At 48.6% G+C, this 20,341-nt stretch overlaps 2 protein-coding genes across 5 annotated transcripts in view; both read right to left on the bottom strand.

Moving 5' to 3' along the window:
- LOC148840354 (uncharacterized) overlaps positions 1 to 2,132 on the bottom strand; it is an 18,327-nt gene extending 16,195 nt beyond the window's left edge. The window contains exons 1-4 of the mRNA XM_088926490.1: positions 2,054 to 2,132; positions 1,906 to 1,940; positions 497 to 679; positions 324 to 393 (exon numbers count right to left, since the gene is read on the bottom strand). Of these exons, the coding sequence (XP_088782616.1) occupies positions 324 to 393; positions 497 to 679; positions 1,906 to 1,940; positions 2,054 to 2,132 (367 nt within the window). The remainder of the gene's footprint in view (positions 1 to 323; positions 394 to 496; positions 680 to 1,905; positions 1,941 to 2,053) is intronic.
- On the bottom strand, positions 117 to 20,341 carry usp46 (ubiquitin specific peptidase 46). Of its 4 annotated transcripts, none has more exons than XR_016093931.1 (10): positions 19,934 to 20,341; positions 18,420 to 18,500; positions 14,098 to 14,311; positions 13,187 to 13,395; positions 12,152 to 12,228; positions 11,227 to 11,310; positions 10,358 to 10,555; positions 7,391 to 7,469; positions 1,795 to 6,594; positions 117 to 781 (listed from the first exon to the last, which is right to left on the bottom strand). XR_016093931.1 is itself a non-coding variant. In XM_088930886.1 (9 exons), the coding sequence occupies exons 1-9, from the start codon at positions 19,967 to 19,969 to the stop codon at positions 6,493 to 6,495; spliced, it is 1,080 nt and encodes a 359-aa protein (XP_088787012.1). In that variant the 5' UTR covers positions 19,970 to 20,341; the 3' UTR covers positions 117 to 6,492. The 4 variants fall into 4 exon arrangements, 1 of the variants encoding a protein (XP_088787012.1); XR_016093924.1 differs by having other exon boundaries at positions 117 to 1,940; positions 6,352 to 6,594; XM_088930886.1 differs by having other exon boundaries at positions 117 to 6,594.

Here is a 20,341-nt window from a genome sequence, read left to right as displayed (position 1 = left end):
AAGAAACGGAGAACAACAGTCTTTAAAATGCAGAAACCACATTCGCCACGAAATTTAAATTTGACACATTTCGAAGACTGCAGGTAAGGAGCCAAATGAATGTGATAGCAGCAGGCTCAAACGATAAAGACTTTATTGAAGAAAAACGTTTCAAGAACCAACAGGTCTTATACAATTAAAGCATATCACTTGTCTAGTAAAGTGCACTTCCTGTTTACACAGTTTTACAAAATGAGTTAAATAACCCCCCCACAACACACACTGCCATGATTACTGGTACTATTAACAGGTTCGTGCAGGAGCTTTCTGGCCAGTGAGCGCACAATGGCTGCCCTGTTCAAACACCAGCGAGGAAATCGGAAGCCCAGCGGGACAGGGGGCTTCAGACAAGCACTGTGAAGGGGAGGAGGACGTAAAAAACGAGAAACTTGTCACACGGCCGTCAGTCTCACGGGCCACGAGCAGGGCACCCAGGGGAGACTTGCGTCCAGCTCACGCTTGGCAGCACACCGGGCCTCTCGGAGCGAGAGGGCGACTTTCCTCGGACGCAGCCATCCTGGATCAGCTCCCTCTCGCTCGCTGCTTCCCTCCCTTCGGCTCTCTCCTCCGTCAGAAGCCCCTGCGTCAACAACGCCAGGAGAGCGAGGGCTCTCTGGCCGGGCCTGACCGCCTGGCTGGCCTGCGCAGGCGAAGAGCCAGCAGAGAGGGCACTGGGAACACACCCCTGGCATTCCTCTCCCCAGAGCTCCCTGAACTGGACACGTCAGCCAGCCAGGAAGTCCTGGAAATGAGGAAATGAGGGAATGAGGGAAATGAGGGAAATGAAACTAGATCTCCTGATGAAAATCCCACAAAAGCCCAGAGAGAACATGCAAACTCCACACAGGAGGTGTGTCAAGCAGAGAGCTGGATGGTCCGTGGTGCAAGACCAGAGAAATTCGCTTCAAAAGACGCTCTGCCTCACCTGGATCTGGGTTTCAATTCACTGTTCTAAAAATACAGTCAAATGCTGGCACCCTTAGGATCTATAACTGGAAATCTCCGGAGCTAAATGCAGAGGAACTAACAGATGCCAAACATTATTTTATTTTAGAGAAAACAATTGTCGCAGAGCTATGTTGCTTTAAAAAAAAACAGATATAAACAATTTGATCATTCCGTTTTCATCTGACTTCAAGTAACCGGAATATCAAATGGGTAAAGGAATTTGTTTAACATCAAATAACAAAACCTACCAAAACAATAACACAGGTTTGAAGACTCTGCATTAAGTGCCATGCAAAATATTTTCAGTGTCCTGGCGAAGCATATTCTTCGCCAGGACATTTCCATGGCTCATTAGGTTTTGGCACATTTTAAAAAAAATATTTGTTGAGTTTGAAAAAGTACACTGCTTCAGTTCCAAAAACCAAGCAGTTATTCCTGGTACTGTTATGTCAGAAGGTGCTATTGTACAAGGACACAGCTATAACAAGGACATCAGGATAGCGACCCTAGACAGCAGGTAGTTTTCTAAAGTGTTGAGTAGTAAGTATCTAAAATTTTAGAAACTGGGAACTGAAAGTACAAAGAAGCCCCTTCTGTGATTCTATCATCACAGAACCTGTCGCCTCCTCTGGAAACGCAGAAGGGTTGAATAAAACCCCCCTCTTCAAAAACACCTGGAAATTCTTGGTGGGGATTTTGCAAGAGCCTTTGACCAAGTTCGAGCGACTGGACAATTTTTAAATTTCTTGCAGCTCATGGGTTTATTAGCATGATTACTTTGAAAAATTCTGACCAGCAGGTTCTCACCAAATGCATTTCAGCCGGCAGTAAGGATGAGGTACGAAACAGCCCCGCGCCCCGCGCCCCGCGCTCTGCTGTGCTGCTGTGCTGTGCTGCACCTCGGCCTCTCGGACGGACTGGCTTCACCGCTGGAGACGCCAGTCCCCCGGGTGCTGCGGAGACAGGGAGCCGCACGTGTTTCAGGCGCAGAGCCTCGTCACTCAGCACAGGGTGTACGGACGCGTGCGGAGCCGGAGAGGGCGCCGATGTCCATGAAACCCATCACCATCCCAGCCGGAAAACCACTGGCGGTGATGCCGGGCGGCAACCACAGAGCCAGGTCGTGCCTCCAGCACACGGCACATCCATCGACCACGAAACCGATTCATGACACAGGAGTGATCTCCTAACGGCTAACGAGGAATGTGGCTTAAAGGAAGAAATCTCTGTGCTGTGTCACAGACAGGTGAGTCTCCTTCTCTGCTTCTTCCAAACTTTCTTTCCGTTAACATCTTAAATATTCTAGTGCATCATATCTACTTTCAGCAGCGGCAGTCACGAGCGAGAATCTTTATCCCTCTTGCTAACAGCAAAGAAGCCTTTCTGGACATTGTGCTTCGACAGCTGTGAATGCATTCCCACCCTGAGCCCCAGCACAGGGCTGTAACTCACTCAGCTGAGACCATGCATTCAGCACGGAGAAAGTGCACAGAATCCAAGGAAAAGAGCCAAACGCATATTTCTGAATTTAAGAAAATATAAAAAAAACTTTGCTGTGGAGTATAAATCGAGGCACACCTGTAGGAGTTTACATTACTGGCACCAGAATAAAAAAAGCCTTAGAATCTCTTGATGACCTGACCATCTCAACTACACAGAAAACGGTAGAGGTTTATTCCATGCCGAAAGGGAGAGAAAAGAAACAACATTTTGGCTGTGTCACTTTTTCAGGATTCACACCTGATGAAGGCTTCACAGCTGAAACGGTACGTTTCTTTTCTTTTCATCATGGAATAAACCTCTACCTTTGCAGCCTTATGCTACATCAACTATCTCAACAAGACCAACAGAACAGATAGACAGCGGCTTGTTCAAGACCAAGACCTCTAAAAAATGAGGAAATACCCCCCTAACTGCACATAGCTGTATCTATATCCTTACTGCAACGCTGCCAATGAACACAGCAGCAGTTAGTGTCTTCCTACGGTCAGATTATATCAGTGCCTCATTATTGTCACACACATTATGCGGTCAGCACCATTGTTTTGTTGATTAAAGACAAACAAGTTCACAATGAGATCTAGTATCAAACTCGCCCAGCCTTGATAGACTCCCCGATCTTTCCCTGCGTTCCTCAGCTCTTTGACAATTCACTTAACAGACAATGGTACCTTAATCAATAACTATAACAAGAACATTTTACAACTCTTGTCTAAGGTGCATAGGCTGATAACCTTTTAGAGAGCGATCAGATACAAGATCACTGTGATTTTTAACTCTGGTCTCCACAGTGAAGCTGGGACAAACACGCTTTCAGTTAGGAAGCACCGCAGAAGCAGGGTCCTACAACCCCACTTCTGAGAAACATTAGGTCTGGTCATCTCTTGAAATGGTGAAAAACATAAAAAGTTGGAACAATGCTGCATGTTCAATTTTCAGTTCATTTCCATTTTCTTTTAAAAATATGAACATTCTTTATACATAAGTATTAATCAGTTAAAATCGTTTTTCAGTACCACATGAATCATATGGTCTCCTTCCATTACTGCGGACTAAGATTCAGCTGGTTCGGCAGGCCCAGGTCTGCCCGGAGGCTCTGGAGTCCGGAGCGGACCGGGATGAGCGCGCCAGCTGCTGAGCTCCGGCTCAAGATGCCGGGGGGATACGTGTCTCCCTGCCGCACCTCCACACAAGGAGAGTTTGTCAAACTCTTGGCGCGAACTCCGAATGAGAAAAACGTCCTGCGCCTCAGCAATCAATCTCAGGGCCCGGAGTAGAACAGAACACCCCCTCACCAATCTCAAATTCCACGTGCACTTCTTAGAAGTTTTGAGGTCTGGATGAAATAAGTAATGTTCTTTTCTAGGTTACATAACCTTTCCAAAAAAGTAGATCGCATGACTGCAGACGTGCTGTACCAGGAAACTCGGAGGAGTGCTAGATTTTCAAGGTGCCTGTGCCTGAACCTGCATCTTCATACTCAGTGATCACGGACATGTTGGACAGGATGAAGGCTGCCCTTCACTATGGAACAAGTAATATGTTTATTCCAGAGAAGAGAAGAAAAGAAACACAACGTTTCGGCCGTGGAGCCTTCTCCAGGTGTCTCTTCTCTTTTCAGCAGGAATAAACCTTTACTTGTTCCTTTGCAGCCTACACCTGCTGACACAGCTGCCAATTCCATCGCCTCCAGTGAGGCACCAGCGCGCTGCTGCTGGCACCTCACTGGGAGCAAAGGGCCAGTCATGGAGATTCCAGGGAGAGACGGGGGCGACGGAGCGAGATGCACAATCGACAGCAGTGGAGACAATGCCTGGCCTTGCCTTACTGGACTGTACCGAGACACTGTGACTCAGGTGTGTCCATTACTCCTCCAGCCCACGGAGCGGACCTGGCAGACACTAACACTCGTGGTGTAAGTGGTCTGACACACAGAAGGCGGCTGCTGAAATGAAACGCCGGTGTCAGTGGGCAGTGTGGAAAACTCACGGGCGTGTGGTCGAACTCAGGAGCTCAGGAGCTCAGGAGCTCAGGAGCCAGGGTGCAGCTCCGGGGGAGACATCAGTGTGTCTCACGCCCGCGAGAGGTACTGCGGCCTGACTCCACACAGCTGACTTCCTCAGCCTCGTACGGGGAAAAATAAGCATGCTCTGTCTTGATATTCACCAAAACACTACTGGTGGGGGAGGTGTGCCAGCACTCGTTACCTCCCGGTGACGAACACCCCTGCTCTGTCAGTGACACAGTGACCCGGCGCAGGGATTCCATCCACAGCAGGAACCAGAACTCCCCTGACCCGCTTCGCTCCAGAGCCCTGGGCTCAGGCTTCGCCAGCTGATCAGCACATGGCCATTGGATCCAAAAACAACAACAGAAAACCTGACGTGTGGATTTTACACACTTCTTTCACTTGTCTCTATCACATGTGTATTATAAGCAGGGCTTTCATTTTTCAGTGTTTATCTTTCAAAACACCGACCTGATTATTTCCGAGTTCTGACTTCATACAGATAACATACTTCCACTGAGAGTAAAGCTTTCTTTTCCACTTTAGCATTTAGAGTCTCCTCTCATCTAGCCACCAGTCATACATTTTTCCCCTAAAACAGTTCCTGGAAGAAGCAGATTTGAATAATCTGAAGAATAACAGTGTTCCAGCGGCTCAGCTGCTCGGCTCTAGTCAGCGCTAAATGTTCTCTGTTTCTCCACATGATACAGCATGATCAACCTGCACACTAGTACTGCTGCCCACTTATTCGCTTTCTATAGAGAACTTGCTGTGATCACAGGGGTCTGTGCATCTTCCTCACAGTGTACTGTCTACTTGATCGAAATGTAAAATTTAAGACAAACAGGCATTTATTGTGTATATGAGGGTTGGTTTAAAAAATTGTGGCTTGTAGATACACCTTCTTCCTGGTATTTGTTCTATGATTCCTGATGCATTATCAATGTTTAATGTTCTCAATGAAAGCCTTAATTATAAATTGCTACTACAACAACGCTGCCTGGTGCTTCTAAGATTGGATCTGGAGCTTTGCGAGCCAGCAGGGGGCCACAGTAGCCATGCGTGTCTGAAAATGGGACTTCTGCAGCTACTGCACTGTAACTCAAGTCCTCCACCACTGTGTGCAAAGGTCTCTTTCAGCGTATTTGCAGTGAAGCTCAGTCCCTAACAAAGGGACGGCTGAGGTCTGATTATTTCACGTCACTAGGTTATTTTGTCTTTTTAGCCTCCTAACTCTGACCTGAAACAAGCTTTGCTGAGTCAGAACTGTTGGGAAAGCACTGCTGGTGTCCAGTTCTGCATTCTGCCGCTCAGGCGCTCAGGAAAAATACGAAGCTGGGACGGTCCCTCATTTCTCAGACACAGGACAGGCCCCCTCTGCCTCTTTCCAAAAAGACATGGACATACCCCGACCTTTCTGAAGCCCACCCTTTAAATCTGAGCTCCCCATTAATAACAATGACAGCAACAGAGCTAAATGAATGAAAATAAGCTGTTTTCAAGTGCAGGATCAAACAGAAGGCAGTCTTGCACACACGTCCAGTCCTACACTGTGGAACCGGGCCTACATTACCCATTATTTGGGGTGACAGTGTGACCGCCGCGGTTCTGCGTGGGCTTGTGCCCTCGCCGCTCCACAACAAGCTCCTCATCCCGCAAACACCTGGAGCGCGAACCCGGGTCTCCGGCGTAACACAACAGGGAACCAGCCGAGTGAGCTAAAGGAGACCTCCCCCAGCGCAGGCGGCTGAGGTCCCTGCTGCGCGCAGGGAGGGCGATGACGACACCGTGTCTGAACTAGCTCCGCTACACCAGGTTGATTTTGCATCTGTGCAGGCGACACGCGCGCAGGGCACCTTCGCTGAAGAGATCGCTGGGTTCCGGGGTTCCCAGAGGTGCGGAGAGTGACCCTGATGTGTAAAACCCAACTGTGGTCTCCCTCCCGACACACAGTCCTCCCCTGAAGACAGTCAGTCAGCTCTTCCGGCTCCACTGCGTCATTCTCTCGATTGGTAAAACAAAATATATCCAGACTCCGAGTTTTTGGAAATGTCAGAGGTTAAACCGTAAAACTCCTCAATGGCCTGGGCATCAATCTTCTGTGTATGAGAAAAAGAAAAGCACACCGTGAGGGGTAGTCGCTGACTGACATTGATTGTTATGACTGACATTTTATGGCAGTGTTAAAACTACCCTGGACCACTGCAACGTAATCACATCTGGCAGAAAGGGCCTGGAAGGGGGTGTAATAGCAGCAGCCTGCCACTAGAGGCCAATAAAGTCCTCTGTCATTTGTAAATAGACACACCGGGTGATAACTGGTTAATTACTGAGACGGTTAGTGGTGGCACTGTGACCCTCACCAGGAAAAGCGGAGTGAAAATGGATGGATGGATGGATGGATGGATGTTGGTGGTTGGTCATTCCATATTCCCACATGAGGTTAACTAGTGGCATGCCTGGTATACAAAGGGGCTCACGGTGTTAGCTGGGTGTCTGACAGCAGTCCAGGGAGCCTGTCTGCTGTAAAGGCCAGCATGATCTCTGAAACACAACCTCCTGCACATCTGCCACCATCGTGTGTTTTCGTGTGTTCACATCCCTGGAGCCACTCTGTACAAGGGTGGGGTGTAACACCTGCAGGGCAGCACACTCAAATCTGCAGAACAACCCCGACTGGACAGCACAGTCCAGGTGCCTGCAGGCATGTGGAGCTGTGGGTGAGGGACACGCCTCTCCTCCAATCAGAGTGAGCCCTCCTGCACGGGGCGGAGCTGCCTGTGACGTGTTAAGCAATGATTGGCTTGGAGGTGGGCGGGACAGTGGAGTCCACCCACACTTCCTAATTCTCCACCGGTGCAGTCACTGTGCTTTACAACGACGTCTTGTACTGACCTCCACAATGTCGTCGTCGAACAGAAGCCAGAAGCCATGACTTTTCACAATGGTGATGTAGTGTCCTCTGTTAGGGCCGCTGCAAAATAATGAGTAACACACAGCTCTTAAACTTCCTGTAACCCTTAGGAGACTCTATCCCAACAGCAGGACAAGCACAGCTTAAAACAAAATCACAGTTTCTTTGCAAAACTTATATTGACTTATTTACACTGCACATAAGTGAGCATACGACTGGTTACTATTAGCTAATGATGGAGGATCTCATCCAGCCATTTTTTTGAAGGACATGCGATGGCTTCTGCCCCATGGCTGGGCAGCTCGTCAGATACTCCCACAACCCTCTGGGCCAAGAGCTGCCTCCTGTTTTTGGTTTTAAACGAAATTCCATGGAGTTCCCACTGGTGTCCTCTGGTTTGTGTTTCTCTTTTCATTCTGAAGACGTCTGCTGCCCTGATAAAGGGATGCCTTTCATGCTCCTGAACACCTGTTCTCTCAGTCTTCTGTGTACAAGACTAGCAGGGTTCAGCTCCTTCACCCCCTCAAGCCCCAGACTGCGTCCGGCTGCTCTTCTCTGGTCTGATTCCTGAGCAGCAGTATCTTTTCAGTAATGTGATGACTAAAATTGTAAACATATTCTAAATGAGGCCTGAAAATTACATTACACAATTTTAATATAAGATTGCTTAATCTGAATTCTACAGTTTTTATAATATGGTGTAATGTTTCATTTCTTTACCCACATTGTCTGGAAGATGCAAGAGATGAGTCATCTCTCTTCATAAGTTAGCTTCACCAGAATCTACATCATTGATATAATGTAGGGCGAGCAGTGGTCCCGATACAGGTCCCTGTGGTACTCCACTCATTACATCACCCCGATCTGCACATCTACTCCACTCTGTACCTTAGTTACCTATTTATTTACCAGTTCTCAGTCCAACTGCACACATTTCCCTGAATGCCTTCCACCTGCAATTGGATTTTTTTAAGGAATTTTATCAAAAGCCTTCTGAAGATCTAAATACACCTCTCATCTTCTCTGGACGTCCGTTACTGCTGCTGCTTGTTCAAAGAACTCTAAGAAGCTGATTAGGCAAGATCTACCCTTTCTGAATCCATGTTGGTGAGTCCCTAGGATGTTATTTTCACATATGTGATCCTCCAGTTTAGCTCCAATAATGGTTTCCATAATCTTACATGTAATAGAATTTTATATCTTATAGAATTATTGACTTATTGATTACTTGGGTTGGTTTTGTTACCCTTCTGACAGATGAATACTGCATATCTGTCTTGAGTGGCTGTTAGAGCAAAACATATTCAGGCTAGAATGAAATTTTGTTAAGGGGGAAACAGCCGTTTTCCCAAGGGCTTTCGTTTTCTGTTGCATAAAGGAGTATTTACATTCATCACCAGACGTTTGTGCTGCAGTGCTGGTTTTAGGTTGCATGGGATATCAACTATCTGTGCCATCTAGTGAATTCCTCCAAAACATCAAACCGAAATTAAATACTGTTTTGCATTGATGTTTCTGCACTGGGATCACACCCCTGGGCTGTATCGCCAAGTTCAATATATGCAGATCCTGGCAGTAATTGTGCTTTGTGCCCATATAAGGATTTTCTTCATCAGTATGTAACCTGAATGTCAGACCTGGGAAAGGCTTTAATGGGGAAACGAACCCTCTGATGAAATCATGAGAGCTCAGATTCGCTGAACATTCAACCCAGACACCCGGAGCCAAAACACATTCTTGACAGGAGCTTTGGACTTGGCTGCACACTAGGAACAGCAGGAAACGAAGTCTACAAACCTTGCACTGTAATTTAAGAAAAAATGTATAAACACCCCATAAGGTATAACCTACAAGGTTCTTAGATCTCTGGAACTGAAATGCTTTTGCCATTGTAACAACTTTATTTTAAAGTAACAACTTACTGTAAAACTCTTTGGGAAGCCACCTATGAAGATGCTATAGAAAATAAAGTTGTATTATTATTTTTTTTCTTCTGTCAATAACTCTTGTCAATTGCTCTAATTAAGGAGCTATTACTTTATAGGCATTCAACAAATTTTCCTGAAGTATGATTCTGGTTATATTGGTATAAAAAGGATAACAGAGCAGGTGACTCTGCTGGAAAATAACAGTGGGCAGGACACAGAGGAGACAGGACACGAGGACACAGAGGAGACAGCATGAGGACACAGAGGAGAGGAGGGTGAAATGAAGACATGGGCAGCAGTGACGGGGTGACCATGGACAGCCTTTCATCCAGTTGGTTGTGGACACAGAAGACCTACGACTAAACACAATGAAGGTCAAACACCTCTACACTGAGCAACGACACAGAGAAAGCTCAGTAGTTTCAGCAAAGAGTACTCATTTACACAAAAAATATCAGGAAAAAGTGCCACTAAACAATTGCTGTTTTCCTTTTGGAGGCTCTGCAGAACGTGAATCTTATCAGAAGTCTGCTGACTCCACTGAGTCACTTCCGAACCCAAGAGCAGGAAGGGGAGACCAGAGGGAACCTGGCGATCGTGCTCCCTGAGCTGTGATTTTAGAGATAATGAGCTCAGTCTTCATCTGGAGCTCAAGACTACTACAAACTACAAACAGGGGGCACAAGGGGAAGCCACAGGAATGAGTTTAAAACCAGGTCCTGAATGTGCTTCTGTACACTACGGGTTGTGGGAGTCTGGAACAAGCTACCCAGCCCCATTGTTGAAGCAGATACCCTGGCTTGAGATTCTGGAATCAGTTAACTCCAAACGACCAAATGGACCACTTGCCCTGAATGGGCTCCTTCCGTTTGTAATTTCCTCACATTCTTAACTGCCCCCTACAGCTGTCCATGGCTACCGTGAAATACGGAACAGATATTTGACACTGACCGTGCACGCACACCGCTGTCCTGAAATGTCATGGTGTTTGCGTCCGGCAGAGATGATGCCCAGCCTCACCTGCCACAGTGCACCACGACTGCGACGAGGTCGTACATGCGGTCCAGGTTGACGGCGTCGCTGGAGGTGTTGAAGAGCCGCAGCTCCAGGGGAAACACCACCCTGTAGGAGAGCTTGGTGTAGCGGTGCAGCTGCTCCATGTACTTGAACCTCTTCAGATGCAGAGCCAGGATCATGGGCAGCTTCTTCACCTTCATCCTGCGTCATTAAAACACAAACCACACCTCTCAGAAGGCTGACCAAGCGCCCTGAGACCCCACTCAGGTGGGGGAGCAAGCATGGCGAGTCCACACACCCCAGAGGGCTGACCATGCACCGTGAGGCCACACACCCAAGAGGGGGCAACCACAACTAGGCCACACCCCCTCAGAGGGCTGACCAAGCACCCCGGGGCCGCACCCACTCGGGTGGGAGTAAGTACAATGAGACCACACTTACTAAGAGGGCTGAACTAACACCCTGAGGCCAAGCCCAGTCAGGACAGTGCACTGCCAGAGTCCACATCTCTGTCAGAGACCAAGCAGGCCACAGCAAGACCTTCTAAGGAGATACCTCTGGAGTCATCTTTCTCAGTTCACGCAGGATAAAACAGCCATTCTTTTCTTATGGCAACTGTGCACTGAAAACTGAGAACGGGAATCAGGAGTAATCAGGACTCACAAACCAAACTGCCTTTGAAACAACTAATCAAGCATCTCTGCTGGTATCCCGAGCATCACACTCCATAAACGTTCACATGCTCCAATCACAAGCAAGGCGGCGTATTAATGGTGTCTGTCCCCGGGCCTGTGGAGGAATGGAGATGTGAGCCTTCTCCTGCCACCTCCCAGCCTCACTCCTCCTCCGGCCCAGGCCTGGGCTGCACTGACCTTTTCTGTGCTTCCTGCTTACTGCAGCACGTTTCACAGTAGTACTTGTATTCACTGCACAGGGTCTCCGTGTTGCTGAAATCCCTGAAAAAAAGCCCAGAATTCTTTAAGAGACCTTTATTTCAAGGACAGACGGGCAGTTCCTATCAAAGGTGCATGGGTTCGGCCTTTTAGAATCTTCAGTGTCCTGACCCCACTGGAGCTACTGGGTCAGTACTACCCAGCAGAAGTGTCTCTTAAGGACGTGGGAGAATGATGGGATGCTGTTCTATCCTGAGAGGGGGCTACAGTGACCTTCCTGGGAGGAGATACAGCTCCTCCACCCTGACATCCTCCCAACGCCGATCTGCAGCCACTGAAATTCCAAGCTCACCCTGGGGACGTGAGCAGGCAGACATACAATCTAAAAGGCGTCTTTCAATTGCCTAGAAACACGGAAATGCCATGAATATCGCAAAGCATTTCTGCAAAACAAATTTGAATGAAGCACTACAATTCCCCGCTTTTACAGCCGTCCACTTATCAAAGAGACGTTGAATTGGAAAGACAGAATAACTTGGGGATTAATCGCCCTGTGTTGCTTTTCACTCAGCTCCCAGCTCCTGCTCTCGAGTACCTGAGGAAGGTGGGAGAGCTACAGCTGCCAGAGTTCAATCTGGTTTCTGCTTCACTTCCTGCTCTGCTACACACCTTCAATAACACAGGACTGGCAATCACTGATTGGATAGCAAACCTTACTCATATTCACACTGGATATTGACCTGAAGATGGAACTGCTGTAAGGGGGATTTCTGAAAGTGTCCAGAGAAAAGCGTCAAGGATTTTGCACATAGAGAACTTTGGGAATACTTTCCACCTGAATGTTATATTCAGAAAAGTAAAGTCAACCAACTCCAAGGGCCTGGAACATGACGCCCCACTGTACCTCAGACAGTGCGTAATTGATGTATTTTGCTCCACATCAACAGAAAGGTCAAGGAAATCTTCATCTTTGCTGCTGACCTGCGGAGAAAGACAAAGCTTTTGTGAGCTCCGGGTCCACCATCCAGAGCCACTTTAAAATATTACATAAAAATGCCAAACAGCAGCTCCTTCTTGACAATTAGAAGTGACAATCTTTTTGTCTGCCTTTTGAACTCAAAGGAACAATGCACCATGTAATTCTAAGGAGTTGTCACTTTTTGCAAACTCAACGAGTGCGAACGCTCGCAAGGAGCTTTGGATGCGCGTTTCTCTTTTCGGCAGCCTCTGCTTCTTATTCAGATGAAAATTCCAGCTCTGCCAAAGAATGACAGCAATGTAAAAGAATGGCAAGTTATGTTTTTAAAAGCTAGGCATTTTGTGGGGAGATGTAATTTGTAGCTTCAATAGAAAAGGTTAATTAAAATCTTATATATAAATATATATAAATTACTACTTAATCCACACACATACACTGAAGCACTTCAGAAATGCAGTATTTACACAATGTGTTATTGGGCAACACTGCTCATCTGATCTCTATTATATGGAGATGCATTATGAGAGACTGAGATACTCTCACAGAAAATGTTACAGGGTCACACCTTTCTCTGTCCACCTGGATTAGGCTGCATCTGAGCTGCTGGCTGACACAGAGAGACCACGAGTGACCGTGAGCTGGTCAATCTCATCCAGGAGAGACCACCTGAGAGGTCACTCTTGATGGACGCTGATGATTTAGCATCATGGCTGGAGGAGCAGTCCCCTTGCCTGCATGCCTGTGTTCAGGTCCATGCTGAGCACACTAGGGACTGACCGCTCCTGCAGGGGTCCCCGTCTTGTCCCCACGACACTTGACGTCCCGCCCACAAACCCGTTTAGGAACGGAGACGCGGCGTTGCAGCCGAACCCTGATAAATCCCGAGACGCTGACGGGAACGCGCAGCCCTGAGCCTTTCCTGAAGTGCTTCGCTCCGCGCAGAAGCCCAGCTGCTCTCACCGTCTCGCAGTTCAGGCAGCGCGTCTCGTTGGTCAGCGTCCCCTGGAAGATGTCATGCACCCAGGTGGGCTCGGCCCGGCCCTCGTCCAGCTCGGCCGCGCTCCTCGGCCCGCCGTCCTGCCGCTCCTGCTGCAGGATGTCCGCCACCGTGTTCAGCAGGTAGTTGAGGAACTCGTGGGCGTCCTGCTGCATGTAGTTGTCGAAGAGGTCTGCCGGACAGAGGGCGAGGCGCAGGCGTGAGAGAGAGAACTCCACCTTTCCCACCTTTCCCAGGAATCACCTGAGAGAACTGGAGTGAGCTCTTTAGAAAGCACCCGCACCACAGCCGTCACACTGGCTGTGGTGCGGGTGCGAGTCACTTTAGTGTGCGGCGCTTGATAAGCAGGTTCTTCATCTGTCTAAATAAACACCTGAATCCTTGCAGTTATGAAACTGGCAAACCAGAAATTGTGTCTGTTGTTCTGCACAGACAATTCTAAGGAAAGTCAGACTATGTCAGATCAAAGCAAGTTAATTTATTCTTCAGCACTCCTTTCTTTGGTGGAGTTCCCAGGATGTAGGCCACATGCAGTCTTACTGAGCACTGAATGCCTGGGATTGGAGCACTGTACTGTACGACACCCACAGCCAGCAGCCTGAGCGCGTGACCCCACTGGCGCGCGCTCGTCCGAGCGCTGTGCCAGGACAACATGTGTCGCCGTGAACAGGCCACTCAGAAATCTGCACAAATGAGCTGTAACACGGACAACGTGTCGTTTCTGGACAACGCAAGACTGCTGCTGGGGGGAAAAGGAGAAAGAAACCTCAACGTGTGGTGATCTCAGTGTTGTCACGCGTGTCCCAGGAGGGCTCTATAAAAACGCACCGGCCCTCGTCGAAGCCGCCACGCAGCGCCCCCAGGGGGCTCTCACCGTTCTCCTTGCGCAGCCGGGAGATGAACTTCTTGGGGGGGATGACGCCCACTTTCTTCTTCTGGGTGGCGATGCTGTGGAAGAGGTCGGCCAGGCAGGTGAGCAGGTTCTCCTTCTTCTTCTGCTGGGCTCTGTAGGACAGCACGTTCTCGCGGAACGGCCGGCAGAAGAACAGCGCCTGCAGCACCGAGTTGCAGTAGCACGTGTTGCCGAACTACCGGCGAGAAGGAGGGAGGAGGAAGACGGGGAGTTTCTCAATTACACGCCTGCCCTTCCCCGGGGGAGAACGAGTCTCCTGCTCCGCGGGAGAAGCTCCTGCTAGTATAAAAAAGACACGTGTGCCAGAGGCCTGGGGAAGCTCTGCGCAGAGCATGCTGGGTGCAAGACTCCCAGAACCCTCTGCAGGAGAGCCACTTATCCGGGGCCTCAACTGCTCCTGCAATTCCAGAGGCCTTTATTACAGGGGCCATTAGTGCCAGGCGAATGCCTGCTGATTGCAGTTTTTTACTTTTTTAATGCACAGTTCAATTCAAAGGTTAAAGGACTTTCCAACCCCTTCAGTACACTCTTCATCTAGGAGAAGCATATTTGATGACTAAGTCCCAGGACACACACAGACACACACACTCACACACCCTGGTCAGGACACCAGCCCCAGTCCCAGGACACACACAGACACACACACCCACACACCCTGGTCAGGACACCAGCCCCAGTCCCAGGACACACACAGATACACACACTCACACACCCTGGTCAGGACACCAGTCCCAGGACACACACAGACACACACACTCACACACCCTGGTCAGGACACCAGTCCCAGGACACACACAGACACACACACCCACACACCCTGGTCAGGACACCAGTCCCAGGACACACACAGGCACCAGGGCCAATTAACCCACCACTATGTGTCTTCGAACTGTGGGAGTAAACTAGAGCACCCAGAGCAAACCCACACAAACATGGAGAGAACATGCAAACTCCACACAGACAGCTCCCCAGGAATTGAACCCAGGGCCCTAGCACTGCGAGCAGCATGGCTAATCACTGCACTGCCATGCTGCCTGTGAAGTATTTTAGTAAGTAAAAAGTTCATTCTCATAGAAGAACCCCAAGTGCAATTACACTTTAACCCCAACATGCTGCCTCTTCAGAATCTTAAGCCTGCAGCCACTGCAGCAACATGAATGGAGCGCAAACAGAAACGCGGTAAGAGAGCCAGGCTGCAAATAAGACTAAAAGAACAGCGGAACAGACCACCTCTACCCAGCCTGCTCCTCGCTAACGTACGGTCCCTAGACAACAAACTGGACGAAATAAAACTCAGGCTCACTACTCGCCAGGAAATAAAAGACTGCTGCACTCTTGTGTTTACGGAAACGTGGCTTCACAACAACATACCGGACTCCGCCATTCAGCTGGATGATTTTTTAACTCTCTGATCGGACAGAACAGCCGCCTCTGGTAAAAATAAAGGAGGAGGTCTGTGTATTTATGTCAACCAAGCATGATGCAGAGATACTACAGAAATCGCGATCCACTGCTCACCCGACTTAGAATATTTCATGGTAAAATTCTGACCCTTCTACCTACCTAGGGAATTCACGTCGGTCATTATTACCGCTGTATACATACCTCCTAACGCTAATGCTGAGGAAGCAGTCAAAATGCTATCCAAAGCTATTAGTAAACAAGAATCAGCACACCCTGATGGTGTTTTTATTATTGCAGGCGATTTTAATCAGGGAAATCTGAAATCAGTCCTGCCTAGCTACAACCAACACGTTGACTGCCCCACCAGGGGAAACAACACACTTGACCTTGTTTATACTAATGTACCCGGTGCTTACAAAGCAGTACCTCACCCCCCTTTTGGGCAATCTGACCACATCTCCCTGTTCCTACTCCCAGCCTACAGACGACTTCTCAAACGTACCAAAGCTCCAGTTATAACTGTAAAAACATGGACCAAAGAGGCAGAATCAATGCTTCAGGACTGTTTTGAGTGCACAGACTGGAGTGTGTTCAAAGATGCAGCCTCCCATGGATCCCACACCGATATTGATATGTATGCATCAGCAGTCACTAGCTACATCAGCAAATGTGCTGATGATGTGGTGAGCGTTAAAAAGATACGCAAACTCCTGAATCAAAAACCTTGGATGAACACTGAGATCCGCTCCCTGCTCAAAGCCCGTGATGCAGCCTTCAAATCTGGTAATGAGGAAGAACTGAGAGGGGCTAGGAAAAAATTAAGAGCTGGCATAAAATCTGCCAAGAAACAGTACAAATCGCAGATAGAACACCACTACAACACCAACGCTAACCCACGACGCATGTGGCAAGACATAAATACAATCACAAGCTACAAGAGCAAAACAAGCCCTGCAAGCGCTACTGACCCCTCTCTTCCAAACAAGCTTAACACCTTCTACGCACGCTTTGAAGCTCAAAACCCTGAACCAACCACCTGGACCACTGACTCCCCAGCCGCCCCAGTGAACACACATAAAGGTGCTGGACCTGATGGTATCCCTGGCCTGGTACTCAGAACATGTGCCTGGCAGATAGCTGATGTCAACATGTCCTTGGCCCAGGCCACTGTACCTAGATGCTTCAAGACGACCACCATCGTGCCAGTACCAAAAAAATCAGCCCCCACATGCCTGAACGACTACCGCCCTATTGCACTCAACCCCATCATAATGAAGTGCTTTGAAAAACTACTTATTCCACACATTAAAGCCAGCATTCCAAAAACACTGGATCCTCTCCAGTTTGCCTATCGCACAAACCGCTTCACGGAGGATGCAATCTCTATAGCTTTACACACCACACTAACCCACCTGGATAAAAGGAACACCTATACAAGAATGCTGTTCATTGACTTTAGCTCAGCATTTAACACCATCATACCCATAAAACTTTCTACCAAACTCAGGGCTCTAGGTTTAGATACAACCCTCTGCAGCTGGATCCTAGACTTCCTCACCAGCAGACCCCAGACTGTCAGGATTGGCAACCTCACCTCCAACACACTCACCCTTAACACCGGTGCCCCTCAAGGCTGTGTGCTCAGCCCACTGCTTTACTCCCTGTTCACCCACGACTGTACTGCCAAGTTCAGCACAAACACCATCATCAAGTATGCTGACGATACCACAGTCGTTGGCCTGATCACTGACAACGATGAGACTGCCTACAGGGAGGAGATAAAACAACTTGCAGACTGGTGCCGAACCAACAACCTATGTCTCAACATCAGCAAAACCAAAGAGCTGATTGTTGACTTCAGAAGACAAGGAAAAGTCCACTCCCCCATCTACATAGAAGGGTCTGCGGTGGAGATGGTGAATAACTTCAAATTCCTAGGTGTTCACATCTCGAAGGACCTTACATGGACACTGAACACCTCCAGTCTCATCAAGAAGGCACAACAGCGGCTGTACTTCCTGAGAAGGCTGAAGAAAATACACCTACACCCACTGATCCTCACCAACTTCTACAGATGTACGGTGGAGAGCATACTGACCAGCTGCATCACAGTCTGGTACGGCAACTGCACCGCATCCGACCGCAAGGCACTACAGCGGGTGGTCAAAACTGCCCAACACATCATCGGCAGTGCCTTACCATCCATCCAGGAAATATACAACACCAGGAGTCGGAAAAAAGCCACCAAAATTATGTCTGACCCCACTCACCCCAGTCATAACTTGTTTGTTCCCCTACCATCTGGCAGAAGGTTCCGGTCACTCCAGTCGCACACAACTAGACTCCAAAATAGCTTCTTCCCCAGAGCTGTCAAGTTGGTGACGCCCCCACTCCCTTCCACCTTATTATGAGCTCTCCTAACATCCTCCTGTACCCACAACCACTGTACTCCTACACCACCACACACACACATGTAAGCTGAAATTGTACTGTCCCCTTGATAGCCCAGTAAAACTGTACCGGTCGTAATAATATTTAATATTTATTAATTAACCATACTATTTTTAACCATACTATTTTTGCACTGTTCCAAGAATTACCTTGCACTGTTTTTGTCCTGTTATATTTTCTCTGTTTGCGGAATTTTGCACAGTTTTGATTACTTGATTACATGTTATTTATGTTATTACATGTTACTGTTATTGCTATTGTGTTACTGTCTATTGTCTTATCTTCTGTCCTATTTATATACTGCACCTGAGTGACTAATGAGAAACACTTTTCATTATACTATGTACCTGTGTAAGTTTAATGACAATAAAGTTGAATTGAAAATTGGAGAAGATGCATAATTAAATCAGTATTGAAATGTTACTTACATTGACCAAGCCGAAGTAGTGTTCATTGATTGGAAACTGCTCCAGACCAATGTCTTTTTCCAGAGCAGAGGCATTGGTGCCCTGTAAGAAAACACAGATCGAGCTGACAGGCGGATCTCAGCTCCTTAACTTCAAACTTCAAGCCTCGCAGCGACCTGATGGCTTCGTTCAAGAGTGCTGAGCTGCAGGTGCAGCTGAAAACAGATACCGTCACTCGGAGGAACACTGCAGCAGAAGATGGATTCATGTAGTTTTCTCAGTACTACACAAATATCCTTTGACAGTGTCTTCAGGCAATAACAAAGGAGATTTACAGGAGACCAAGACGTAGGGACCTCAGTTTAACAACTAATCTGAAGTACAGCACTTCCCGCTGAACAGTGTGCTGGTCACCACATTGTTGCAGTGGTTTTGGAATTTGTAACCAGAGGGAAGAGTGCCTCCTACTGGTCCATCACTGGTCCATTTACAACAGCAACTTGGTTTCCCAGAGTGGCCTCCCTGCAGACCTGGCCCGGCCTTGCTGAGCTTCTGAGCTGTGCTGAGATCAGAAGAGAAGGCTCTGGGGTTGTAGTGCACAGACTACACGAGATCAGGATAGAAGGCTCTGGGGTTATAGTGCAATATATTGATAATTTTCTCCTTCAAATTCAACATATAGAACCTGTCATTATTTCCATACTGGAACTAAACACCATACTGCAAGAACATGTTCAATAATGTCTAAAGTTGCTGAAAAACGTTATTGGAACTGTCACAGTTTTTCTTTAATGCTCTTATGGAAAAAAGAACACAACGAGAAAAGATTTATCTCATAATTCGCCACAACTTACTAAACCTGCAAGCTAGCGTGCTTGTTAACATCATAAATATTTTACGTCTCAGGAGAGGCAGTTAAAATGAGTTTCCAATTAGCAGATGTTTTCCCAAGACTCGTCTTGGGGAATCAGTGACAGGCACTGTGAATCATGTATTTTACACACTTTCAGGACAGAGGGGAAAGTGAGCACGGTGCCTGGGCTCTACACCACACGCTATCAAAAGTTGACCTCGGTTTAAGTCTTTCAGAACTGTCGGGAACAACAGGGACCATTTAATCGCGGATTAGCCTAGTTTTTCTTTGCCCGGCCAGATCTACGGAGAAGTTTCAAAATATGTACGCGAAGGATGCGCATTTTCCGCGGGGGGAGAAAACAGACTGTACATACACAGTCAACGGCAAAAGAAAAGGTAAATCTCAGCCCGCACGATTGCAAAAGTCGCAGGAAACCGCAGTAAAACCATCCACCCGCCCGCCACTGACTGACGCCCCGGCCGGCAGCCGTGCCCTTGTGCCCTCGGTTAGAGCTGAGCATCCCTGCCAGGCGCCCGGTCTGAGCCCCGGGCAGTGCTGGACCTAAAGCAACTCGCACCGGGAGCACCGGCGGCGAGAGAGCCCCCAGTACCCCCCGATCGCTGCCCGCCTGTCACCATCGCACACCGAGGGCCATCCTGTGCATGAGCGCTTTACTTACCATATTACAAATGGAGGCGATATTTCTGACAGTCATTTAGTTTACAGGGTCCCCCCTCAGCGCCATCTTTATAAAATAAACATGATTTACGGAGGCTGGACGATGCCGAAAAGGTCTTTCGCCGGCAGCTCCAGGAGCCAGGGAGCTACGCCGCCTTGCCCCGGCGCAATGTACACACCGCCCCCCGGCCACCGGGCTCGGACCTGCGCCGGCGGATGCGTGCACGCCGCCCGGGCAGGGGACGAGAGGGCAGCGGGGCGCCCTAGCGCCCGCCTCGGTGCATGTCTCCGCCGGGCGATGCCCCCTCGCTGCGCTCGGACGGCGGACGCGAACAGGACGGCCTGCGTCGGGTTGCCGGGACCGGCGAGTCGCAGGGAGAAGTAGCCACACGCCCCCTCCCGCTCGCCG

The sequence above is a fragment of the Atractosteus spatula genome, chromosome 1 (assembly GCF_055471065.1).
Source record: "Atractosteus spatula isolate fAtrSpa1 chromosome 1, fAtrSpa1.hap1, whole genome shotgun sequence".
In the NCBI taxonomy this organism is placed as follows: Eukaryota; Metazoa; Chordata; class Actinopteri; order Semionotiformes; family Lepisosteidae; genus Atractosteus; species Atractosteus spatula.
This window is presented reverse-complemented; position numbering and strand designations above follow the sequence as displayed.

Excerpts from the sequence above, each read along its gene's own strand:
- usp46 (XM_088930886.1), bottom strand. The coding sequence starts at position 19,969 with ATGACTGTCAGAAATATCGCCTCCATTTGTAATATG. Across the intron at positions 13,396-14,097 it reads CCGGCTGCGCAAGGAGAACG|ACCTCTTCGACAACTACATG; the intron begins GTGAGAGCCCCC and ends TCTGTCCGGCAG. Across the intron at positions 7,470-10,357 it reads GTCGTGGTGCACTGTGGCAG|CGGCCCTAACAGAGGACACT; the intron begins GTGAGGCTGGGC and ends ATTATTTTGCAG.